The sequence below is a fragment of the Mizuhopecten yessoensis genome, unplaced genomic scaffold, assembly GCF_002113885.1.
Source record: "Mizuhopecten yessoensis strain PY_sf001 unplaced genomic scaffold, ASM211388v2 scaffold8955, whole genome shotgun sequence".
Lineage (NCBI taxonomy): Eukaryota > Metazoa > Mollusca > Bivalvia > Pectinida > Pectinidae > Mizuhopecten > Mizuhopecten yessoensis.
This window is the reverse complement of record NW_018407806.1, coordinates 365,972-393,631: the sequence shown is the minus strand read 5'-3', so window position 1 is coordinate 393,631 and position 27,660 is coordinate 365,972. Positions and strand designations below refer to the sequence as shown.

The 27,660-nt window shown below is 36.1% G+C and overlaps 1 protein-coding gene across 1 annotated transcript in view; it reads right to left on the bottom strand.

Moving 5' to 3' along the window:
• Positions 1-27,660, bottom strand: part of LOC110456935 — a 176,251-nt gene that overhangs the window by 16,617 nt on the left and 131,974 nt on the right. Inside the window, exons 111-134 of the mRNA XM_021508006.1 lie at positions 26,761-26,944; positions 26,267-26,460; positions 25,780-25,971; positions 24,487-24,601; positions 22,714-23,355; positions 21,621-21,847; positions 19,937-20,029; positions 18,844-19,218; positions 17,651-17,727; positions 17,287-17,350; positions 16,651-16,857; positions 15,743-15,851; positions 14,258-14,366; positions 13,524-13,729; positions 12,496-12,602; positions 11,790-11,945; positions 10,795-10,975; positions 10,148-10,335; positions 9,241-9,456; positions 8,129-8,243; positions 7,179-7,840; positions 6,494-7,136; positions 1,244-1,309; positions 224-471 (exon numbers count right to left, since the gene is read on the bottom strand). Of these exons, the coding sequence (XP_021363681.1) occupies positions 224-471; positions 1,244-1,309; positions 6,494-7,136; positions 7,179-7,840; positions 8,129-8,243; positions 9,241-9,456; positions 10,148-10,335; positions 10,795-10,975; positions 11,790-11,945; positions 12,496-12,602; positions 13,524-13,729; positions 14,258-14,366; positions 15,743-15,851; positions 16,651-16,857; positions 17,287-17,350; positions 17,651-17,727; positions 18,844-19,218; positions 19,937-20,029; positions 21,621-21,847; positions 22,714-23,355; positions 24,487-24,601; positions 25,780-25,971; positions 26,267-26,460; positions 26,761-26,944 (5,376 nt within the window). The remainder of the gene's footprint in view (positions 1-223; positions 472-1,243; positions 1,310-6,493; positions 7,137-7,178; positions 7,841-8,128; positions 8,244-9,240; positions 9,457-10,147; positions 10,336-10,794; positions 10,976-11,789; positions 11,946-12,495; positions 12,603-13,523; positions 13,730-14,257; positions 14,367-15,742; positions 15,852-16,650; positions 16,858-17,286; positions 17,351-17,650; positions 17,728-18,843; positions 19,219-19,936; positions 20,030-21,620; positions 21,848-22,713; positions 23,356-24,486; positions 24,602-25,779; positions 25,972-26,266; positions 26,461-26,760; positions 26,945-27,660) is intronic.

Sequence of the window (27,660 nt, the reverse complement as noted above, 5' to 3'; positions counted from 1 at the left end):
CCCCCAATAAGGAAAATATTAGAAAATATTAAAGGTAAACATTTGGAGAAATGATAAAAATGGAACAGGTCCACAATAAGGGTGAAATCAAAAGTAGCTCACCATTATGACAGTCCGATATAGCACTTATACAACCAATGAACTCATTCTTTCTTTGTTTTAAGCCATGGTAGATGGAAAAAATAAAAATGAAGATGTTTTCTAAATGGAAAGCTGGACTTACCCCAGTGGTAAGTAGACCTGCTGTATTTGAAAGTTCTGTGGTCTCAAGATTGTCTGTGGTGACTCCGGAGGTCAGATTTGTACTCTTAGTGAGTGAGTCCCCGACATACCACCAGATGGCGTGTAGAGCTCCCTGCTCTGTCGATGCTGTGGTGATACTACAGCTGTAGGACACCTTGTTCCCGTTTGAAGCCACAGTGTGAGTGAGGGTTGGCTTTGTGGTGATACTGGGATAACTGTCTACGTCACCTGGGTATTGCATGAAAGGTAAAACAGTAAACATCCATAAGTTTCAGAATTTTATTATGTCAATATTTCCTAATATGATGAATTTTATTATGTCAATATTTCCTAATATGATGAATTTTGATTTTTTTTACTTATTCAGCAATCTTGGGGAAAAAATAAATAAAATCTAGGTGTAAACAAAATCAGAACTAAAATTAGTTTAATTATACAGAAACACAACGGAAACCAAGGACAGTTCCACTTAAGTAAAGAAATAATATCACAAACTAACACAGAACATTGAGTTGAAACCAGATGATCTGTAAGTGGTAAGCAGTTTCCTGTCACCACATGTGGTACATGTCATGCCTAATGTCACCACATGTGGTACCTGTCATGACGTCTCTTGTCACCACAAGTGGTACCTGTCATGACGTCTCTTGTCACCACATGTGGTACCTGTCATGATGTTTCCTGTCACCATAATTATGTGGTACCTATCATGACGTCTCAGTTCGTCAAGACTTGGGAGAGTCTGTAGGTCACCATCAACCTCCGACACAGTTAATAGGTCATATATAATAGTAGACAGGGATCTATCAGATTCACAGAAAGAAATCAAGTCATGATGATAACACTTAAAGGCAAAACACTAGAGAGTTCCATTGTAACTTTTCATGCATACAGTATCTGCATACAGCCCCCCATGCAGCCATGTGAAATAAAAGTTTTGAATACACAGCTATAATGTTTGGCAGTGGTACAGGGATCCTTAATGATGACTTAATCTTACCTATACATGGAGTTGTCGTTGTTGACAAGGTAGTTGTTGTGGTTACAGTTGAAGTAGATGTTGGTGCTGTTTTTCATAAAAAAAATAACATGTAGAGTTGTGTAATACAAGCATAAACAGGTAAAAATATCTTCTTAATTGCATCAATGGAACCTAAAACTAACTAAAACCACGAGGTAAATGTGACACATATTACATTTTATTCCCCACATTTAACCATTGACAAAAATAAAATAAAAAGAGTTTCCTTAACCTTGATTTTAATCTTTTTGAGTTTGTTAAATCTCATTTATCTATTATAATGCAGAACCTTTTCTGTCATTGATTTGAAATCAAGATTGGTCACACACAAAAAAAAGAGAAACGAACAACATAAAAAAAGTTTAAAAGGAAGAGGAACATTGACCGCTACTTTGGATAGATATATAAAGTGACAAGGTGTTGACTTGTAGTAAGGTATAAGTGATAAAAGAAGATTAAATCTATACATTAATACGATAAATAAGTTAAAAAGAAATGAAATATTAAACCGACCCCACAATAAATGACAAGAAGCCCATAAGGTTTGTATCACTTACTGGAAACTTGAACAAGAGTTGGCAGTAGTATGGGTCAGTGCTATTTATTTACAAATGATAAACAACCTGATAACCCTCCATCTGACAAGGGTCACATATTTTGAAATAATCTTAGTTTTTACAAGTTAATGGATGCATTTGAAGATTTTTAATGTAACTGATTCATGTGGCCTTGAATATTTTCAATTCATTTGAGCAGTGTCAATATCTCTTCACTCAAATAACTACATGCAAAATATGATGACTTTATGACTTATAGTTTGTTATATGAAGTTTTCTGAAGGTTTTTAAACATTTGACATATGGTCTTGAATAGGGGTCAGTCATTCATTCGAAAGAAATATTGAAAGCCCATCACCAAAGCTAGGTACAGCTTAAATATGACTCTGTGCATTGTGGTTCTTGGGAAGATGCTGTTTTATGCTGTTACTACAAATTGCCCCCGAGACCTTGAATGAAGGTACAGGACATTCATTTGAACTACCACAATATATAATATATTATTTTAGCACACTCAAATTTTAGCGTTTTACCAAATTTAAACAAAATAGCACTACAATGGATTGGTAGGCCCAAAATATTCCGACAGAAAACGACATACAGGAACTCCAATTGGCACAGTCATAATTCAGCGCAATATCTAAAGCGCTAAAAGTGCTAAAATTTTCCTTCTGCTAAACTGTACATTTATAGTAACTTGATAGCTCTTCAATTAAACATAATATATTTGTTAATTCTTTGGAGGATATGAATGAATCCAAGAAAAAAGTTGAATAATCTGTCCTTTATAACTGTTACCAGTGAGTCAGTTAAGTATACAATGAATGATGTTAGCGAGTTAAACCAGTATCTTATGTTATAAATCAGCCCATTTAAACAGTACTAAATTAACAATTGACAATCCGAATAAGACTATCAAAATATTACTACATTAATATTATAAGTAACTCAAACATGTGAGATAAAAATGTTACAAGTCAATAAAACAGTACAATATGTTATAATGAGTCAATTAAAACAGTACAATATGTTATAATGAGTCAATTAAAACAGTACAATATGTTATAATGAGTCAATTAAAACAGTACAATATGTTATAATGAGTCAATTAAAACAGTACAATATGTTATAATGAGTCAATTAAAACAGTACAATATGTTATAATGAGTCAATTAAAACAGTACAATATGTTATAATGAGTCAATTAAAACAGTAGTAAGTTATAGAAAAGTCAATTAAGATAGTAGTACCGTAAACATTATGAATTAGTTTGAACCAGTACTGTTTGTTAAGAATGAGTCCATCTAAATGTTGTAAATGAGTCAATTTAACAAGTATTGCATGCTAGAAATGAGTCAATTAAACCAGTGTTTTATGTTATAAATGAGTCAACTAAAAAATACTGTTATGTTATAAATGAATCAATTTAACCTGTTGTATATGTTATAAATGAGTCAATTTAACCTGTTGCATATGTTATAAATGAGTCAATTGAAAAGGTAATGTCTGCTTTTAATGAGTCAATTAAAACAGTCAATTGATGAAGTACTTTATGTTATAAACGAGTCAATTAATAAAATATTGTATGTTATAAATGAATCAATTAAACAAGTTCTGTATGATATAATGAGTCAATTAAGCCAGTTGTATATAATATAAATGAGTCCCCAGAAGCCAGTGTTACTTTTTCGTTGGACAGGTAAGGTAGGATAGATGTCGGTTTGTTTAGTGGGGTTTGTATATATTTATGCAAATTTTCCTTTGTTATTAACAAATTTGTCTGTATATGCCAAGTGAAACAATGATTCATAATGATTTAAAGAACTGAAGGTTATTTCAGTCATGTTGTAATATGTGTAAAATGAGTCAATTAAACAAGCACTGTATAAGTCAATCGAACCAGTTATTCCTGTTATGAGTCAATTAAACCAGTCCTATATCAATGTTATAAACGAGTCAATTAAATCAGTAATAAAAATGTTAAGAATGAGTTAATGATGATATAACATCGTATTAACCAGTACTAAATATTATAAATGAGTCAATTAAATTAGTAATAACAAGAGGCCCAATGGGCCTGCATCGCACACCTGGTATAAAACTCACACTTGTAACCTTAAAAGTGATCTAAAATAACAGGCAAAATATCAGTATTTATGATTAAAATTCATTCAAAAGACCCTGTTATTTTTTTTTTAAACATTTCACCCCTGTGATTGAAAGTCGAACAAAGTCATTATGTTGAACACATTGTATAGCCTTTCATCTCAGGATGCAACTTGCAAAGCATAAACATCCTGGGACCCATGGTTATTCAGAAGAGGTTGTTTAAAGATTTTAAACAAATTTGCCCCCTGTGACCTTGAATATAAGTCAAAGTCATTCACTTTAACAAACAAAGTAGTCCTTGATCCCAGCATATGCTACTGACTAAATATCAACATCCTGAGCCTTTTGGTTATTCAGAACAAGTTGTTGAAATATTTTGAACATATTTGCTCCTTGTGACCTTGAATATGATTCAAGGTCATACATTTAAACAAACTTGGTAGCCCTTGATCCTAGTATGCTACTGACTAAATATCATCACCCTGGGCATTTTGGTTATTCAGAAGAAGTTGTTTAAAGTTTTTAACATATTTGACCCCTGTGACCTTGAATATGGGTGAAGGTCATTCATTTGAACAAACTTTGTAGCCCTTCATCTCAGCATGCTACTGGCCAAATATCATCACCCTGGGCATTTTGGTTATTCAGAAGAAGTTGTTAAAAGTTTTTAAATATATTTGACCCCTGTGACCTTGAATATGGGTGAAGGTCATGCATTTGAACAAACTTTGTAGCCCTTCATCTCAGCATGCTACTGGCCAAATATCATCACCCTGTGCACTTTGGTTATTCAGAAGAAGTTTTTGAATGTTTTTCACATATTTGACCCCTGTGACCTTGAATATAGATGAAGGTCATTCATTTGAACAAACTTTGTAGCCCTTTATGTCAGCATGCTACTTGCCAAATATCATCACCCTGGGCTATCTGGTTATTCAGAAGAAGTTGTTTACAGTTTTTAAACATATTTGACCCCTGTGACCTTGAATATGGGTAAAGGTCATGCATTTGAACAAACCTTGTAGCCCTTCATCTAAGCATGCTACTGGCCAAATATCATCACCCTGTGCACTTTGGTTATTCAGAAGAAGTTTTAGAATGTTTTTCACATATTTGACCCCTGTGACCTTGAATATAGATGAAGGTCATTCATTTGAACAAACTTTGTAGCCCTTTATCTCAGCATGCTATTGGCCAAATATCATTACCCTGGGCGTTTTGGTAATTGAGAAGAAAATGTTTAAAGTTTTTAACATTTGACCCCTGTGACCTTGAATATGGGTGAAGGTCATTCATTTGAACAAACTTGGTAGCCCTTCACCAAAGCATGCAACTGGCCAAATATCATCTCCCTGGGCATTTTGGTTATTGAGAAGAAGATGTTTAAAGTTTTTGACATATTTGACCCCTGTGACCTTGAAAATAGGTGAAGGTCATTAATTTTAACAAACTTTGTAGCCCTTCATCTAAGTTTGCTTCTGGCCAATATCGACACCCTAGGCCTTTTGATTATTAAGAAGAAGTCGTTTAAAGTAAAATATTGACGCCGGACGGACGGACGGACGACGGACGCCGCGCCACAGCATAAGCTCACTTGGCACTTTGTGCCAGGTGAGCTAAAAATGTTAAGAATGAGTTAATGATAATATAGCAACATCGTATTAACCAGTACTATATATTATAAACGAGTCAATTAAATCAGTATTATATCAATGTTAGAAACGAGTCAATCAAATCAGTAATAAAAATGTTAAGAATGAGTTAATGATGATATAACAACATCGTACTAACCAGTACTATATATTATAAACAAGTCAAGTTAAAAGAGTTCCACAAAAATAGATTGAGGAAAAAAATATTAATTCGGAAGTAAGCAATATATAAAGGATACAAATGGATCAAAGGAAAAATAGGATTAGAACAGGATAAATAAGTGAGGGAATAGAAAAGCAAATTCATTCTAAATAAACATAATAAAGGATGAAAGAGAAAAGAGCAACTTAAGCATTCAAAATAATAATCATTATAGGTTCAGATTGTTCTATAATATAACTGTTCCATTCAAAGTTTTGATAAACGCTATTAATGCTATTAACATGACAATCAGTATAATGGTACAATTAACTTAATCATGTGACCAGCCTCATCGGTATAATGCTATAATTAACTTAATCACGTGACCAGCCTCATCGGTATAATGCTTTAATTAACTTAATCATGTGACTAACCTCATCAGTATAATGCTATAAATAGCAATAATTGCCTTTCAAATGACTTGTTAAAAAAACCTTAAATTTATGAAGTGCAAGTCAAGCTTGAACAAAAATGCAGTGCAACACAACAAGATACAGCAACAAATTTGGCAAGCACAATCATATTACATTTGCAAAATTATTCACACATGAAAATATGGAAAACTTTTTTCTTTCTTTCTTTCTGAAAAGGTAAGTTATGTACAATGTTATCCCAAACCAAATGTGAAACTTTGAATGTATACAGTTGTACAGCGTGAATGTAAGGTATGCAGGGAGGTAGGGTCGTATAGGAATATACAGGTAGTTACCACTGCTGGTCTGCTCCGGAGTGGTAGTGGCATCTGTGGTAGTGGAGCTCGTCTCAGCTGTACTGGCAGGTAGAGAAGTGGTACTTGAGACCACTTCTGTAGTGGTAATGGTAGTGGGGACATTAGTGGTAGTGGTTTCTGCATTGGTAGTGGTAATTGAATCTGTAGTGGTAGTAGTGGGTTCTGTTATGGTAGTGGTAATTGATTCTGTAGTAGTAGTAGTGGGTTCTGTTATAGTAGTGGTAATTGATTCTGTATTGGTAGTAGTAGGTTCTGTAGTGGTAGTTGTAATTGATTCTGTGGTAGTAGTAGTGGGTTCTGTAGTGGAAACTTCTATAGTAGAAGTTGTACCTTCAGTGGTAGTGGTCGAGGGCAGTTCTGTGGTCGAGGTCGTGACCTCTAGAGTGGTAGAGGTTGAGGGTGATGCTGTTGTCGAGGTCGTAACCTCTGGAGTGGTAGAGGTCAAGGTCGTAAGGGGCTCAGTGGTAATCGTTGAAAGCTCTGCAGAAGTAGAAGCCATTGTAGAAGTTGTACCTTTTTCTGTGGTAGAAGTTGTTGCCATGGTAGAGGTGGTGACCTGTTCAGTGGTAGAAGTTGCATTCATTTCTGTAGTAGAGGTCATTTCTGTTGTAGAGTTTGTAACCAGTTCAGTGGTAGAGGTCATTTCTGTGGTAGAGTTCGTAACCTGTTCAGTGGTAGTTGTCATTAACTCCGTAGTTGTTTCAACATCGAGAACAGATACAATTTCTTTACATGCTTCAGTGATTACCCATCCTTCGATGACAATATTGGCATACACATTTGTGCTGGACCAACCAATATACAAGTTTGTAACCCGGGTGACGGTAACAGTTCGTGTGATAAATTGCGTTGTCGAGGCAACGACGGCGCCATCAAAGTACAATGCTAACCCAGTCTGTATACTCCAGGAGAACTCTATGTTAACAAATACATTAACCTGTAATCGTGTGGTATAAACGGTCCACTCGGCGGTCGCCGTAGAAACAGTTAAGTACAGTCGGCTATGGCGGTAATACATAGCCACACCATATCCATCAGCTTGATCACCACCGAAATTTAGGACATACATGTTTTCCGTGAAGGTTATGACCTTGAGATTGAAGCCCATGGTCATACCAAGTCCACAGGTCGTGAGGTCAGTAATACATGTGTTTAACTGACCACTGAGATCGATGTACTGACTGACCCCGTTCAGTTGTATTGCCTGACCATTTGGTCCAGCCACCAGTACTGGGTTCCCAATTACAGTGAAGGTAACAGTGGAGGTGGTCAGAATGTTAATGTTGATGGACACAAAGAAGAACGATACTTCTAAAACTTGGGCACCTGATGAAAAAAAAGAGAAGTGGTATTAATCCATTTGACTATAACAAGGTAAGATTTTGTTTTGGTCCAAAGGTTTCCCAAAATTAGAAAAATATGATTATGAAAGTTCTTGGTTTCGTAAGTCTCTGTAATTACTAACTTAAAAATAAACATAAAGCACTTTTTTTTGCAATTTTTGACAGAATAAAGAACACAGTTCAATGTGTTTACAAACATGACGGACCAAAATAAGAAAACATGGAATTAAAGGTGAGTGATCTTCGGATCCTTCTGAAAAAGAATACTCACGTGAAACGATGGACCAGGCATTGCTACTCAGAGAAGCATTACAAATTTCCAATGGAGATGCACGGTTGAAAAATCCATTACCGTAGCAAGCGTCCCCAATGAAGCAAACGTTTGTCTGAAAGTGGTAAATATATAATATATTTTCATATTTGAGTTAAAAAATTCTTGGAAACATGTAGGAAGGAGCTGCTTTGACAATAACAATGCTTACTTATAGTTTCCGTTATATGAGGAGTATTTCAATTCTTGGTAAAGCAAATAATCTCCATTGAATGATATTGTCAGGGATCATAAACCAGATTTGCCATAATTAGCACCTCTCCCTCTAATATTGCTCCTTCCTATTTTTTGGTACTTCCTGAAATGATTTAAGGAACCTCTTATCCCAAACACATCCTAGGCATCTATCCTGAACTGCACCCCAAAACATTTTCCCTAGCACACAGCAGGAAACATCTTACAAATTCGACGATGCATTTTGTCAATTTATTAATTTACTTTTCATTTATTGTCATTTTCTTTTTCAAATGAAGAGCTCTTAACTTAACCTTCCTTTTGGTTCCATTATCTTCTTCTTATCATTTTTTTAAAATATTGACCGCGGTTGATGCAGAGATTAATTTTTACATCAATAAAAAATGAAAATAGCGCATGAGGAAAAATCCCATTAAGTACAAAGAGAAACTAGAGAAAGTTATTCTTTGTACTTAATACAAATACCCCCCCCCCCCGTGCTTGCGATTACACTTGTTTCTGGAGCAAAAATTAAAGTTTCAAGGGCCATTACCCCAGGCAAAGATATTAAAATAAAAAATAATTTCTTCATGCATTTATACCTATGTTGTGGTTTCACTGTGTTTGGTTAAGGAGGAGTTAAGCTTACAAATTCTCTCGGGCAATGGCCATAACTCCAGGAAAAATAGTTGAATTGTAAATTCCTTCTTTCATGCACATGGTGTATTTTCACTGTGTCAAGTTGTGGAAATGTCCAACAAATTGTGCTTACAAGGATCATGGACAAATGGACAGAAGATGCACTGACAGACAGGGTGATTCCTACATTGTATATACCCCTCCCGCTGGAGTATGATGACGGCTACAAAATGTCTTACCCTCGGTTGACATCCATTCTCACTGCACTCGTAGCACACCGGGTTAAAGGTCACAAAAAGGACTGCTGTAGTGATGACCACATTCCCTCCAGCGTTGCTAACGGTGATATTAAATGACCCAGCATCAGGCAGGTCACAGATCACCTGTTCACTGCTGACATAGGTGGCGGTCACGATTTCAGTGTTGCCAACAGCTGTGTACGTTGTTGTTGTTTTCTTAAAATGGAGACATATTTTTTTTTTAACTTTTCTTTAATACCGACAGATTATTGATAATCTTAAATCATTAATTATTAAAAAGAATTCCCCCAAACTGTACAAAGTTTTTTAAGATTTTCTGGAGTTGCTAAGAGTCCTGGCGTAGGGAGATCTAATTATTAGTAGATGTAGATGCAAAAGATTCATGATGTTAAAGTCATGAAATTGGAACATTTCAAGGCATCGACACTGAAAATACAATGCTTATTAGGGTGTTTCTCATGATTGGCATAAGAGAAAAATTATCTTCCATGCCCAGGAGTTTATGATAAGGAAATTCCACCCTCAGGTTTTAAAATTGGTGCAAAACCCTCGGCAGAGCCTCAGGTTTTACTAAATTTGAAATCCTCTTGGGGTAGAATTTACAGAACTTACAGCTATCGTAACCAAAGAAATGTTCAATCCTAGCCTTCAAACATCATTATTTGAACAATCCTGGCTTCCTCTCCTCATTGACAATGCTACTCTATATAAACCCCTGTGCCATAAAATATCAGTCCCTTGTATGTAGCCCTGTACTACTTATCTCCATTGCAATGAAGTCTTTTGTTACTCACCTCCACTCTCTGTAGTATACAGACGAGATCAGCCCCTTGTATGTAGCCCTGTACTACTTATCTCCCTTGCAATGAAGTCTTTTGTTACTCACCTCCACTCTCTGAAGTATACAGACGAGATCAGCCCCTTGTATGAAGCCCTGCCCTGTGATAGTGACTTGCTGACAGGGAAAGCGTGTGATGTCGCAGAAAGGTTCCGGGAGGAGGTCCACAGCCGGAACATCCTCATTGATGATGGAACAATCCTCTCCCGCAAAGCCAGTATTACACACACATACCTCTGCAAAATAGTATATCAAATATTAATATTTCCTATTTATCACAGCTTAATATTACTCTAATAATACATCCATACAATGTCCTCCCCTCCCTGGTGTATTTTTTTTTAGTAAAAATGACCTTGACCTAAAATTTAAACAAAAGTCCTATTGCATATATACATATCACACTGTATTGTCCTATCAAAAATATAAGTACCATTTTAGCAACATTGATCTTTATGGTACAAACTTTATAAACCTCTATAGCAAATCTACATACCACAGTGTATCCTCATGACAAAGTGCAGAAAGATTAGTCTTTAGGGTTCATAGATAATCTCCAGAAATGAAAGGTCAGAAGGACAGACAGATGGACACCATGATTACTATAGGCCATCCTCATCTCCAACCCAAGGCCTTAACCAGAAGTGTGATATACTGGTGCTCTACATATTATTCAAGAACTCATTTATACTCACGCTCAATGCAATTTCCGTTACCACTACAGAGACTGGGACACAGGAAGTCTGTAACAGATGGATTTGGGGTCGGGATTCCGCCCACCATGATCCAAAGTTGTACATTAATTTCTATCTGAATCGTGCACAACTGGAGAATGGATGAGAGTGCTTCATCTGCCCAGTCAGCGTCATCCATGATCTGTAAATAGTATCAAGGTCATCCAAGATTTATTGATAGATACAAGGTCATCCATGATTTATAGATAGATACAAGGTCATCCATGATTTATAGATTGACAGTAGGTCATCCATGATTTCTAAATAGATACAAGGTTACCCATGATTTCTAAATAGATACAATGTCATCCATGATTTATAGATAGATACAAGGTCACCCATGATTTATAGATAGACTCAAGGTCATCCATGACTTATAAATAGATACAAGGTCATCCATAACTTATTAATAGATACAATGTCATCCATGACTGATAAATAGATACAAGGTCATCCATGACTTATAAATAGATACAAGGTCATCCATGACTTATTGATAGATACAAGGTCATCCATGACTTATAAATAGATACAAGGTCATCCATGACTTATAAATAGATGCAAGGTCATCCATTATTTTTTAAACATACACAAGGTCATCTGGAACATAAAGATAGCAAGATCTATGCATAAATTATACTCTATATATAAACAGATCATGGCATATCAAGAAAATATGCTTCTTCCTTATTTAACAATCAAAATTGAATTGAAGTATGCTTAATGTCAAAGATGTAGATTTAGAAAAGTCTTAATCCACATATTTGATTTGCATAATGCTTTTTTTACTTAATGCTCTAAATTAATCTGGACTAAAACAGGGAATTAGAGGTACGAGTCTGAAATGGTGTATGAAATTTGTTGCATATTTGTTCTGCAATCTCTTAAAGCAATTCTTACCCTTGTCTAGGATAAAAAGATAGACTGTATAACAAGTATATGGTCAATATCATTACCTGGATGTCGGCTACGCAGGAGGCGAGGGACAGAGCAAAGCCAATATCTGGGACGTCCCTACAGTTCTGGAATGCAGCAGTACCTTCTATATACGCCTTACAAATCGCCAGGGCGTCTGCCTCCGTAAGACCATTCGGAGTCGGCCATGTAAAGTCCTGAAGCCAAAAGGTTACATTGTATATTTCTGAAGTCACCAATAATTGTGTATCCCGTGTAACAAGTTACAATGCTTCTGTTTGTACCCACTCTCCACCATTCCTTTGAACCGTAGATATCTTATATTTGTTCAGAGATAAACATCAAGTTCCTGTTTTCATGACGAAAACGTATCAGCCATGTCAAACAACAAGTGGAAGACCCGATAAGTAGAAGATAAAGTATGGAAGCTGAAAATCTACGCTGAGTCGCAAACAAACGATCCTCATCAACCTCCCAATCATTTTTTTTTTAAATCTTTAACTCATTCACCCCTAAAGACACATTTAAACTCTTCCAATTCAAAGGTTGGAATAGTTCATTATGAAATTTCAGGGGTAAATGAGTTAAAGCATCATGGTCTTTAACTACAATGTAAGTCACATATGATCGATTGTATCAAAACTTCTCAATTGGCAGAAAATTGAGTATGCACCATATGGTATCAAGTAAGTATTGAATCTTACTTTTTTGTATCTTAAAGATTTGTAATTCTTAATCTGTCCTTACCAGTGAAACATATGTCATGTTGAACTCAAACAATATCTCAGGCTCTGTAGAGAAACACTTGGTGGGGGCCTCGGCTACCTTCATAAACGTCGACGTCATATCCACACCTGGTGATCACACAAAACATGATTCCTGAATACAAACTAATCTACTGTTTAAAAATGATCTCATTTCAATTAAAAATTATCTCATTATTAAATCAGTAAGTGTTATCTTAAAAAAAGATGCTGACATTTTTTCCCTTTTTTTCCCCTTTAATTTTTATAATTTCAAGAAAACTGCATTTGCATTATATCACATTTTTATATGATATCAATATCGATTTAGCTATTAAATCTTTCATATTCAACAGATATCAATCTGTTTGAAGTTTTTTTTAGAATATAGCAATTATTTTAAGCATCTTTTTACAGTTCTAACAAGTTGCCCCAAACTTCTACCAACATATTCCGTCTTTGCGTATTGCAGAGTTATCTTCTCTTGGGAGCAGGTATTGATTGTTACGTCATTGGTTTGTGTGAGAAAATTACGTCGTTTTCTCAAAAATTGATGACGTTACACTTACAAACCAATGACGTAACAATCATTCCCTGCTCACAAGAGAAGATAACTCTGCAATACGCAAAGATGGAATAAAGGTTTATCAATATTGAACAGCAAAACCTGTATTTAGAGACCACCTCCAGAAGTCCAAAAAGTGGCCTCTTCATACAGGTGATCCCTAGATAGAAGTGGTCTTTCTTAAAGGTTTGTCCGTACAAATAACATTTAGGCTGCATTCATTTATCGCGATCCAAACAATTGAACCGTTTGGACCAGAGATGTTCGTTTATGAAATAAGGTCGAGCCTAGTAATCTGATGCTGCTTTCAGACGAGCCTTGACAAAGTCTTGCAAGGCCTGCATCAACTTTTGCAGGTCCACCAGTATTAATACCAGAAAATGTGACATTTAAAAACAAACAAACTGGTTGAACCGATATATATGAAAGGGGTCGAGTCACTTCATAAACAGTGGGAAGGCATTTACCATATTTAGACCGTTTCTTTTTCTTTTTTGATTCATCCACAAGGTTTTCCAAAGACAAAGGCTTGTTACAGGACAAAAGGTCAAGGTTGTTGGTACAGGTCATGCCATTAATGTCGCAATCACAGTACGTCTCCGTGGTAACCAATGAAGGAACATCCTTGGGACAGATCCCATTGTATAGACTTTCGATCCCTAACTCTGTCACCCTGTTAGGACCAAAAAAAAGGGAAAAGTGATTAACCCTCTTACATCAGAGCAGGTTTTATGTGTGATCCTGTGCAAAATATCTGTTAAATAATTTTTCATGAAATAATGCAGGCAAATCAGGAATACAGAGATTTGCGATTATAAAACTAAAATCCAAAACAATTCATGGTATTTATAAGTCCTGGGGCCAACATATAAATTCTGACTCAAAGTCAGGAATGAACTTGATGCAGACAATGAAATAGCATCTGTTAGTATTTCCACTGAACAGTATTTAAAATGGGTGGGCTTATTACCAGGCATGGGCTTATTGCAGGATAAAAACAGTAATGTGACTGTGTATGATATAGAGCCTTCGAGGTCTTGAGGTCAGGTACCTGGAAATTCCATGCAAAAAAGGTGGCCATGTTAATTCAATGAAGCAAAATCACAATTATCGATATAATAAAATAAAATTACCATTTACAATTTTTTATGATTTTGCTAGAAATTTTTAAAAGCTTGGGTTGTATATACATCAGTCATACCTCCAGCTTTTAGAGAAATCCTTTGGGCGTTTTTCTGTTCCAAAATACTCTGTGCCATCAGGATATTTCAGATCGTTGGATGAAATATCATCAAAATTTCCACACAGACCTAGTAACATATAAGTACATGTATTTTTATGTATTAATCAATATAGGCAGAAGTGGTGAATATTGCTACTGAAAATTGTTCCACAATTACTATTATTAGGAGGCACGGAAGTCTAGTGGTAGGACGCCGGGCTTGTGACCGAAAGGTTGCAGGTTTAAGTCACAGCACCGCACTGTGTTGTATCTTTGAGCAAGATACTTTACTCCGCTTGTTCCAGTCTACTCAGCTGTAAATAAGTATGTGGTTGGGCAGTGCTAGAATTGTTGAATGCTAGCTGTTAGCGCCGAAATGGCAGCACCGGCTGTATGCTTACCAGAGATTTGAGAAAGGTATTGGCAGGTTGCAAAGTTCCTATAACCACAGATAATAATTTGTGAACCTCTTTGAGACGACCTACGAATAGGTTGTGATAAAGCGTTATATAAGAACCTCGAATTATTATTATTACTATTATTAACAATTATAGTCTTTTGTTGAGTTTAACATGTGGTTATATAGACCTGGGAAAGTGATACTAACAGAGACAAAGAAGAGGTCAATATCACTTTCTCAGGTCCATGCAACCACATATTTACGGAAATAAAAGCCTTGAATTGTTATATTAGATAACAAATAATGTTTTAATCGTTAAGAAATATGGCACATATGAAAAGTGTACAAAGGAAAGCACTGCATATGACATTCATAATTAAAATGACGTAATATAAAATGAATATTAATATGATGTTTCCAAAAATAGTTACACACAGTCATCTACCTTCGCGTGATTATGATCAGACCAATGAGGATGAAGGAAAAATATGTGTCATTTAATAATACACAAAACTCACAAAGGATACTGCAATACATGCAGATATACATCAAATATTACCTGATAAGTGGGACACACAGATAGAAATGTTAAGGTGGGTGGTTATTAAATAAAATATTCATATAACATAAACCATAACAAGATCATATGTAAATTTGATGCCTAGACAAAATTACTGAACCATAATTTGATTTTTATAATAAATATGACCATTCAACTAATACGGACCTGGAATGGGAATTTTTAGAGCGATGTGTACAATGACACAGTTGCCAAAAGTTTTAAGTTGAGGATGCACATCATCTTAAACTCTCTCCAGTGTTTTGGTAAGAGAGAATAACAATTCTGTAATTATTTTCTTAACAGAAGAGATATTGCTTTATAAAAGATGTGTCTTTAACTTAATGGCACCGAATTCGTAAAGTTTTTTTTTATATACAATGTACATGAATAAAGGAAATATTGACAAGTAAAAATGGTTTATTTCAAGACAACAAGGCTAGGACCTCTATGTCTTACTTTTAAACCTATTGCCATATCATATTTATACAGCTTAAAACTTCACCTTCAGCATTGCCATAGTCAACAGCGCCAGCCTTGTAATACACGTTGATAAATTCCTTTTTCTTCCCAGCAATCACCACTGTTACGTATCCACCCGTTGGTAGCACAACCTACAACAACAAAGTCATACAATGCATTCGGGTAATAACTAGGACATTATCTGCAGCCCTTTAATAGGACCAAGTCTTACAAATAAAGGCAATGTTGATTTCTTGGCATTAATAATTATGAACAATCATAGTTCGAAAGATAACTGTTTAAACACCTGTTATTTTTACTGTCTAGAGCCCTTACAAATGTAGTTCTGAAGCAAACATCTAACCCAATATTGCCTATAACCCTTGTATTTATAGTTCTAAAGAAGAAGACTTTTGCTATAATTGTAAACAGTCCTTACAATAATAGTTCTAAAGAAGAAGACTTTTGCCATCATTGTATACAGTCCTTACAATTATAGTTCTAAAGAAGAAGACTTTTGCGATTATTGCCTACAGTTCTTACCAATTTTAGTTCTAAAGAAGTCTTTTGCCATTATTGCCTAGGGTCCTTACCAATTATAGTTCTAAAGAAGAAGACTTTTGTCATTATTGCTTACAGTCCTTATCAGTTGTATAATTCTAAAGAAGAAGACTTTTGCCAATATTGCCTACATTTCTTACCAATTATAGTTCTAAAGAAAAATATTTTTGCCATTATTGCCTACAGTCCTTCCAATTATAGGTCTAAAGAAGGTAGTTCAAATTCAACACCCAATATTGCCTACAACTCTAATAATAGCCCTGAATATAATTTTGAAATTAAACCACTATTCCTACCCAAAGTCCTTTATAATCATGGTTCAAATGCTGATAACTTAAAATCATCACCGTCTTCTTGTCTGTATAAAATTTAATACCATCTGAGACAAACCTTGTATGTTTTTCCATTGTTGAAGCTGATGACGTAAGTTCCTTCAGTCAGGACGCCGTTGATGTACATGCGTGGAATCAAGGGAGACTTCTCACCACGAGCCGATGCTCCACACCGGTCAATCACGATGACGTCATCACCTGACCGCACTGCCACGGCACAATTACACGAAGCTCGCTTGTTACAACTGCGATAGAATGCTCTAACCTGTAAAACACAAAATCCTATTTCAACTCTCTATTCAACAACTATTGTTAAAAACTAACTATCGCGAGATATTTATTTACATATTAATTCACATGGAACGTTAATTGCAAAATTTCAATTTTTTACTTTTTTCTTCATACACATCTCAAATGATATATATTGCCAAACACCTTAATGCAAAAAGTTAATTGAAAAATGGCAATACGATCAGGTTTTATAAATAAAAATGTGAAAACTGGTTCTGCAACAAACCCAGGGGCCATCATATAAACTCTGACCTAAAGTAGGGGGTTGGCTTATTGCCAGACAATGCAAAAACATTTGTTTGTATTTATTTTACTGGACTGTTTTTGAAATTGGTGGGCTTATTACCAGGTATGGTCTTATTTAATTGTTGGACAAATATGGTTTAAGAGCCAAAGAACTCACCTCATATGGTAGAGTCTTGTGCCTATATAGCACAAATTCTCCCTCAAAGAAATTGTCATATTTCCTGAAAATTAAAATAGGAAGAAATTGTCATACTTCCAGAAAAATTAGATGGTTATCACTTGGAAATTTGCTTTTAATCCCCATTTTAGTACATAATAATTATCAAGGAAGAAAAGAAAACAGAAAATATTATATAACTTGTTTTAGAAGTAACTGTAACTGTCTTATTAAAGAAAATTACATCTAAAGATTATTTCTATAGACTATCATTAAGATTTTACATATTCAAAGTATAGAGTATTTATCTTTAAAGATTTATGAAGATTTGTAAATTTTTGATTTTTGCCAGGTGCAATCCTACCTCTTATCAAATGTAGTGATGTGTGGGTCGTTGACTGAGGTACATGTCGCTGTACGATCCTGGTCAATCACCTCCACCTGTCAAACATTCAAATGAACTGAATCTGATCGTGCATAAAACGTTAAAAAAACCTTCATAAAACATTAAAAAACCCTTCATAAAACGTTAAAACAACTTTCATTCTGAGGTAAGGTGTGAATTTTTTCTGAACCTATTCTTCAGGTTCGACAGTATGAACAGTAGAAAGGTTATGTATCACAACCAGTAAGTGTTTATGTGGGACGTTTTGATGACTATTTAGTATAAGTATGATACCCGAGTGTAAATGTAACCAAGGTCAAGGTTTCATTTACAGCCAAATATGCTGATTTGTAAGTTATATGGGATTTAAAACCAACCATTGTAGTTATACAGCCCAAAAATAATCTACCATCTCAAAATAGTATAAAACCTTAACACCAAACAGCCATTACACATACACGCTTTCCAATGTGAACAGTTCTGTTAAACTCCGTAACTGTGAGAGCGGTCAATTATATTGGGACATTGAGTTCAACCTTTGATGGTAATTTTTGAATGGAAAATGAGGCAACCAAAGAAATCACAACCTTATTTCTGCAAAAATGGCTGAACCACCAACATCATTGGGAACAACACAAATGTTAAAAAGATGCATTTTAATTTTTAAGTTAACTCTAAACAGGTCAATCAGCTGGCATTCAAAGGTGTTTTCAAATCACCTGTACCTATCAGCAGAGTTTTTGTCCTGTGCTGCTTAGAACTTTGACCGAAATATAACTGCCTACCAATTCATTTCAGTTTATTTCAACAAGAATATAGCATGTACAGTTTACCACAAGGAATCCCGACATAATTGCAGCCACATCATTTTCTTAATTTGGAGAGGAAGGTGGATTTTAGAGAGACTACAAACGTTCTATTGTAGTTCATGCCAATGCAATTGAACCTGTATAAGAGACCACCTGTGTAATAAGACAACTATATGCACTTCCTGAAGGTGGTCTTTTAACACTGATTTGACAATTGGTTATGAATATTCGCTGTAAGAAAAAAATACTTGGACGGGTTACGGGTTCGTGGAAATATCTGCATCAGTTATAGTTTAGTTTAGACAAAGTGAACTGTATATAAAATTCTTTCTGGACAACAAATTCCTAAGGGAGGTAACTCACTGATATGGACACAGATGTAAACTCTGTTACTGCGACACCATCCAGTAGCATGGGCACCAGATATACATTCTGTTCCTGGTCACCATCCTTGAGGCCATCAAGAGTTGCTCTGACCTTGATGCAGATCTCTGTCATCCAGTTCTTGTCGGTTATGTGGACTGAACAACTGTCATTCCCCTCCACCTGGAACATGGCCTGTGGAAGCCGACGTCCTGAGGGACAGTAACTCGACATTGCCTCGGAGAAATTATGGGATATCTGGATGCTACAGTTGGTATCCTTATCATTACAGAACATCCTCGGGGGCAGCCTGGATCTGACAGACACACACTCGGAGACTCCTCCCTCGTAAACCTTTATTGATGTCTTTTCAACCTAGAAATAACATAACAGATTATCTTAGACATTAATATGCCTGTCCCAGTTTCTATTCCCGGATCTTTACTTACTGTAGCTGGAACCTTTTGCCTCAGTTCAACCTTCCGCTTTTTTCATCCTCCATAATGAAGGTGAATATATCATGACAGCAAATAACAGTTAACATTATACAATGTATAGCAATCAGATATGAAGGGCTGAATTACAAAATATTTGTTATCAGTGAAGGGGAAAGTCAGACAGTTTCCAGGTAGACAGATATTCCAAAATGGGTCACTACAATCGCTATTCTGCATTGATTAATATAAATACATGCGAGGAGAGGATACATCCATGCAGTCCCGCTTTTTTTTACTCATTACATTTATTCGACACAGTGTGTATACACTCTCTATCGATAGGTGAATCGTCCTGGGTCGAGTGACATATAAAGTATACAATTTCGTCAAATCGTTGTACAGGTAAACAATACACTCAGTCATAGCTTGATAAAGGGACCAGTCAGTCTTGAAACGTTGCGACACGTTTAACATGTACATTGTGTATATGGTAATACATTGATATAACTATTTTTTCTATATTTAAAACTTACGATACATTCTTTTGACATTGTACTTGCTTGTTAGATGCATCTTTCCATCAGTTGATGGCTTGTTTTTACGAAATTTATATGTGAGGCAACTCGGCAGACATCTAAAAATGACCCGTTACTGACCTGTATCGTCGTCATCAAGGTGTTGCTCAACCTCTCAGGCCCTGTGGTGCCGTTACAGTCATCAGCAAAGCAGGCCATCACACCACACATAATCTGTAATACAGGTAAACCTGATAAAAAGACCACCTCTACTAGGAGACCACCGGTGTCCATGCAGAGTCGACATTTATAACTCATCAATGAAGTTTCTTTTTTATGTCAACTGAACCTGTATTAACTCATTCACCCTTGAAACTTCATAATTGACCATTCCATCCTATTGATTGGAAAAGTTCAAATGTGTCTTCAGGGGTGAAGGAGTTAAGAGACCACCTGAAGTAAGAGACCAATTTATGACCTTTCTGAAGGTGGTCTCTAAGTTCAGGTTGGAATTAATTGTGATTATATGGTAAATATAATAATACATAGCTGCATGAATATTCATCCACAGATAAACCATCAACTGAACTGTATTTCATTCTGGTCAAGTTGGATTTTTTTTTTAATAACCTTTAAAACTGAAATTAAATATCCATTTCCTGGGGATTGAAAATGATCAGCATTCAATTATTTCCATTACCGTAGTGTAAATTATAGTAACTCCGGGTACACAATAATACATGTGTGTGACGATGATATGTCAACACCAGATATCAAGACTTCACTGGGAAATGTGTCATCACACATACTAAATAAAGCTGATGATACAAAGACATTAGTTAACTCACTGGAAGACACCAACATAAGATCCGACGACTTCGACAAGGTCGTATATGAGGTGCATGGAATGCAGACTGATGTGTTTTGTTTCCGAACCTCACCTGTACATATCACGTGCTAACAGTATTTCACAAGCTCTGGGTCGCTACGACTTTTGTTGTCGAGCGAGTTACGCTCCGTCAGATACATCATTTCACAAATACAATTACAATGACGTTGTGAAAATAATGGTTTGTAAAATATCAAGATCCCTATAAAATGTAAGTGCATGTGTGTGCATGTGATAACGGCATACCACGCGATAGCCTATGGTTACATATGTACCCGATATTTAAATATACCATGCGTAGGCAGTGTATGGAATGATGTCAAATGTGTACCTGATTGAACAGTAAATTGACAATTTGATATAGTAATTCAATTCATTTCCATTGTTTTTGGTATAGTAAAGAAAATAGCTGTCATTGTATAAATTCTATCCCTCTGCAAAAAGTTCCTATTTTTGTCAAGGTAGACAACTCTCATCGGGATCAAAATTATTGAAAAATGTAAAATAAATGAAATATAAAGACTTTGTATATGTGAAGGGTTGATAAGCAATGTGTTCTTTTCATAATTTTATTGTTGTAATAGTTTTAAACAATGCCACACACTCAAAAAATGTGAAAATGTTAAATTTGAAAAAAAATCATTTTTTCTGTATTTTTTACCAAAAAATCCCAAGTTTATTGGAATGCTTCGATTTTCATGAAGTCATCTCTACATAGTGACATAACCATTATGTTAAACTTCCATTGATTTCTGCTGGTTAATTGCAAAAGGGTGGAGCCTCCTTAAGGACGTTCAATGGGATGAAATTTACACCAGGTGTTTTTTTTGTGAAAATCTTAATGTGTCATTTTATCTTTCCCTTCTTTTAACTGAAAACAGAAATTTACATTTCAACAATAAATATTTTCTGATAATTTCCATAAATTTGAAATACCTTGCTGCCATAAGTAATTTTTCCCAGCGTTTCCTCCGACAATTTACTGGAGAAGGTTTGGTTGTCTAGGTCATACGACATCACAGTTGTGTTGTCGTTGTACCAAATGACCTTGTACAGGTATGGTCGTGTTGTCATGGTGATAGGCTTGAAGGTACAGGTTAGAGAAACGCTGCCATTATCGACGTCCACGTTGATTTCAGGCTCCTCATCGAATGTCGGTAGAACTATTGATATAAATTCAAGGTCAACATTAGTTGATATTTAAAGTTTTGTAATAAATTACAAACAAAATAACCTAAATTCAGTAATTATATATAACAAGGCAATCCATAGCCCCCCACCAGTAATGATGTCTTAAATTCATTTACTGAGCTGTACACCTATCTCAGGATATAGGTCACAGCGACATACTTCTTGTACTCTGCACACTGTCAGCCAAGACATATTTGTATACCAAATCTGTCAGGTGAAATAGTATAGAAGATATGCCCTAGACAAACTAGTCAAAAGTTGAGGTGAAAGGTCAAACCATAGGCCACAGAGACCTATATTTAGTACTTAAAACTCTGCCGTCCCAAAATGAACTTGCACACGTGATCTGGTGAAAAGTATAGAAGATATGTGCTCGACAAACTCTTCAGATGGAGTGCAAACCTACATGTATTGAGTGGCAGGACAAGACGAGCTGTGCATGGTAACATTATATGCCCCCCCTCCCAATAAAAAAGTCGGAGCTTAAAAATAATACAATATCTTGGATACACTTCTAAGTGAATGATATTCAGTCTTTCTCCTTCAAGATATTTCCTGTTGTCAACTTCACTAAAATGGTTCACTATCTGCATATATAACGATACAGTTGGCCATTAGGTAAAGGGTCTCGGTGGTAAACTGTACAATGATCAAAGGTATAGGGCAACTTGGTTAACAGTCCTTCCAATGAAGTTTCAGTGACAATCACTTTGGTTTGGAAGTTTCAAGACGCTGGACAAAAGTGGATAGGACATGATTCTCATTTGAGCTCAAAATATAAATAATAATGCAATTATTTCTGCGTCAAGTATTAATATTTCATAAATAAAATACTTACCGTAAGAGATGTCAAGTTGCTCTATGATGTCCAAAGATGCCGTTACAACGGAGAATCTATCGATAGCCATGTTACAGAAAGCCTGACCTGTTAAGGACTGACCGAAGAAGAAATCAGTACTCAAAGACAAAGTCACTGCGCCTCTATCAATATATTTGGTTGTCTTGGCAACCCTCGCGTTGTCTAAATATAGACGAAGCCCTGTCTGTAGACTCCATGAGAACTGGACAAGGTAATGTCGTCCAATTTTGAAGTTGTTGGTATACACAGTCCATTCTCTTGTCCGTGTAGTTACTCTGCAGTAAAGCCGATTCCGCGTAAACCACATGGCGTATCCATAGTGATCATCTTCATCCCCACCATTGCTAAATACGTAAACCTTGGGGTCATCAACAGATTTTATTTCCAGTCCGAATGTCCAAGTCACACCAAGGTTGCATTTCTCTATGTCCCCAACACAGCCACTTGTGCGGTCTCCGAGATTGATCGCCTGGTCTACACCGTTTAGAAGAATTGCGAAGCCTCCAAGTGACCCATACACCAGTTGCGGCGAGCCAATCAGATTGAATTGATAAATACCCGCAAACAAGATGGAGAGTTCAATCCTCAAAAACCGGAAATAATGGACAGTCACTGTTCCAGCTGAAAGACAGAATATTATAAATCCTTTCAAAATATTTAAATTAAAGAAATACAGAACATTACAATCTATAAATTAACTACCAGACCTTCTCATGAGTTTTCAATATTACAACTGATAGGTGAAATGGACCTCCTTGTAGAACACCAGGCTACTAAACTAGAAAATGCCTGTCAGACATGCATACTGTATGCCATGAAACTGTTGCTGCAGTTTAACTTCCGGCAAATATATCGTTACAGCAAATATGAGCAAACGATGATATCTCTGATGTAGTTTAATTTGAAGGGCAAAATTAACACTGGGCAAATATGGATTTTGACAGCGAAGGGCAAAAATTTGTCTTGGCACCAGTTTACCGGTTTTCAGTATCAACACATTGCCGTGTAATCAACATGTCAAATTTCAAAAAAGTAAAGTCTTTTAGATTCTGAGACATCTTCCGAAACAAGAGTACTAAATTCTTAGGGAATTTTGCACACATTTTAGTGCTAGATGTGCTAAAAAAACAACTTTAAACTCTTCTCTATGCCCTTTAATAGATTTCAAGTCTATGTAAGACGCTATTTTCTCTCATTTCCCTGTGTGTAAGATAGAGCTGTCCATGGTAAGAATGGGGTGTAGGAAACTATCTTACACCCCATTTCACGCGACGTGACATCACAATGGCTCAACAATGACGTGACGTCACGAATTTGGAACTCTCCGATGCCGCAATGCGGAAAAGGCGACGTGATGAAATTATAACCTTTTACAATATATTTACCGTACACGTTAGGGAGATGTGATTAATTTTTCTGTGCAAACAATGTTTGCGAATATGGGATATGCTTAATCTAGCTGGCTAATTTTTTTTTTGTGTAAAAGGCTCAGGGGAAAAATTGATATTTTCAAAATGGTGGCCAGTGCAAACTCATTTTCATAGTTTCTGGGCTTATTCTGGTGGTTGGAATGAGAGAAAAATACTCTTTTGTGCTCAAGGGTGTAGGATAGTGAAATTCCAACCTCAGGATTTTCAAATTTGGCAAAACCCTCGGCAAATCCTTGGGTTTTACCAAATTTGAAAACCCCTCGGGTGGAATTTCCCTATCCTACCCATGAGCATGAAAGAGTCTTATAGTCTTGTCACTTACCTTCTAGCTGAGACCAGCTTGTGGTCGACTGGCTAATATCACAGACTTGATTTTGATCATTTTCGTCAATCGTTCCATCTTCGTAACAGACTGAATTAATTCTACACACGTCCGTCTGCAAAAATGATAAAAAAAAATGATTGAAATGTAAAGATTTGTAAATTTCTCTCAAGAGTTAATTAATGAGCAATTGTTGTAACAGTACGTATTATTACCCAATAGACTAACTATATAAATTATAATTAGTCATTTTTGACTGTTTCTGGCTTTTTGTCCAATTTCGTCTGTAGGGATGAAACAGTCAAAACTGTTCCCAGTCAAAGCAAACTGTTACCCGGCGCAAATTTGATGCACAGAAAACCCACCTCGAGTGCCCCGTTCAAGCGTTTCGATGACCGAGACTCAGTGTTGTTTACGCAGAAGAAGCAATGCAATGGCGAGTCATCATTACATGTAGCATTGATACTAATGTGTATTTGGTAATAAAACAATTGTTTCAATGTTATTTGGGGGACAGTCAAAACTACCATCCCTCGGTAGAGGGAAGCCCGGTGGAACTGTTTGCCCTCGGCCGCTTCCCCCTATACCTCGGGATGATAGTTTTGACTGTTCCCCAAATAGCCATGAAACAATTGTATACTATTTAATATTCTTTAATTTTGTTGTATTTCACATTGAATGTTTCTAAGATAGTGAAAAACAAACAAACAAATTTAAAACAAAATATGTCATTTTGTTACCAAAGAACTCTTTTCTTTACTTTTTTATAACATTAGACAGAATGCTCTGGAATGTTGAATCAATTTTAAATCAAGCTGAAAGTAGACTACTTCTATCCTGAAGACACTTGACTTAGATAATTTAACTTCATACAAATTGTATCACAGTTTCGTAAAGACTAAGGTCCAACCGCGGGCACTATCTAGAGAACTAGGGTATTTTATATGTGGTGTGTTACCTCCCCTTAATTTCATTTATTATATAATTGTAACACAACTTTGCTAGGGCAGTACTGTTGTCCAGGTAGTTTCGTTTGTTACAGCAACAGTATAAAGATCGAAGATCAGGGGTTCGAATCCTTGTTTGACCCTGTTTTTTATTTATTTATATTAAGAACACTGTTGCAAATTCTTTTCCTTTTTACCATTCACTATTTTTCAAACAAGCACTGCAGTATGGTTTTCTTTTAGGAATGATTTATCAAAGCTTAGGTTGCACAGAGAAAAACACTTTTAATGGAAAGTTACAGTTTTTACCGTGGTACGAGAACCCGTAATGAGTTGATAGACTTACCCGGTTCATGCAGTGACCCGTTGAATTACAATAGGTACACAGAGAATCGTAAACAATGTAGTCCAGACCGTTACTGAAGCTCAGTCCATCATTTGTACAGCTCACGATGGCATCAAAGATGTCTACGTCTGCTGGCAATGGACAGGCAATGTCGTCGTACGACTGGAAAGTGGCATATTGCAGGACTTTCGGCTAACACAATAAAGAAAGACATACATTACTTGATTGTGCTGGAAATCACTATTGTATAGTTAGATAAATAAATGAGTAAATAAATTCCTCAGCAAAGTAAAACATCCATAACAGTATATTGCAAAATGGGTCTTATTAACAAATACTTGAATTTGTGATTAAGAGGTGGCAATTTCAATAATCATACATGTAATCGATGGAATTAATATTTGTGAGAGATTGATATTTGCATTAAATGAAGTAAAAGCTAAACCATTTAGCATCATCATTACCGTATCATAAAATATATTCTTACCCCGTTGGATATTTGGAAGGAGCAAGATAGATTAGCGACAGAGGAGAAACCGAGACCAAAGATAACAATCTTCCCACAGGTAGTCGTCCGGCGATCACATATCTTGCCTCTGAAAATGTCCACCAGGGTCGGTGGGTCAGCCAGGACGATGGAACAGTCAGCGCCCCCAAATGCAGGCAAACAGGAGCACACCCCTAGAGGTCAAGATCAGTATTTACAAACATTTGCATATAATTTAGGGTCAAGGTTAAGATAAACAAATATTCTGGAGGTCAAGGTCAGCATATACATGTGTATGGTTACTTAGCAACTTTACAGTGAACTTAGGGTCAATTTATGATAAAACTGAGTTTTACATATATCTGGGGGTCAAGGTCAATTTATGATAAAACTAAGTTTTACATATACCTGGGGGTCAAGGTCAGAGTTTACATATGCATGGAAACTTAGCAACTATACTGTGAACAAATGGTTCAGAAGGTCAAGACGTTTACCTTCACTACAGTTGCCACGGTTATTGCACTGGTTTGGACAAATGAGCTCAAGAGTGTCAGGAAACAACGGTAAACCAGCATCATCCTCGACCCATAGGGTGATGTTGGTTTCCATAGCGGTCAGGCACTGCTCTGTAATGTCGGACAGTGCCGTATCCAACCAGTCTTCAATTGTGTCAGTTATCTGGAAATGAAATAAAAAGGTATGGGAATGCTGAAACTCAAGAAAACCTTGGACAAATGACAGTACTGGTAACACCTACCGTAAACAAGGTTACCGCGAGCGGTATATAATACGCCCGTCACACATTGAATGAGCAGTTGTTTGTATGATTGAAATATATGAAGTATTTGTGAGTAATTGATATTAAAAGAGAAATCATTCAACATAACTGGTAGATCAATGAGTGCAATACAACATCATGGAATGCATGCATCGCATTAATGAAACCAAGGGGAATAACTCCAATAATTACGGTCGGATAATGGCGGTTATCGAACTTGTCCGAGGTTTCATGGTAATTAACCTTGTTGTGAAGTTTGAAGTTAATCCGTTAATAATTACTCGAGATATCGAGCGGACACTGTTTCGGCAAGTCCATAAAGGGGCATAACTCCAGAAAGTATGGTCGGATAATGGCGGTTATCGAACTTGTCCGAGGTTTCATGGTAATTAACCTTGTTGTGAAGTTTGAAGTTAATCCGTTAATAATAACTCGAGATATCGAGCGGAAACTGTTTCGGCAAATCCATAAAGGGGCACAACTCCACAAATTATGGTCTGATAATGGCGGTTATTGAACTTGTCCGAGGTTTCATGGTTATTAACCTTGTTGTGAAGTTTGAAGTTAATCCGTTAATAATTACTCGAGATATCGAGCGGACACTGTTTCGGCAAGT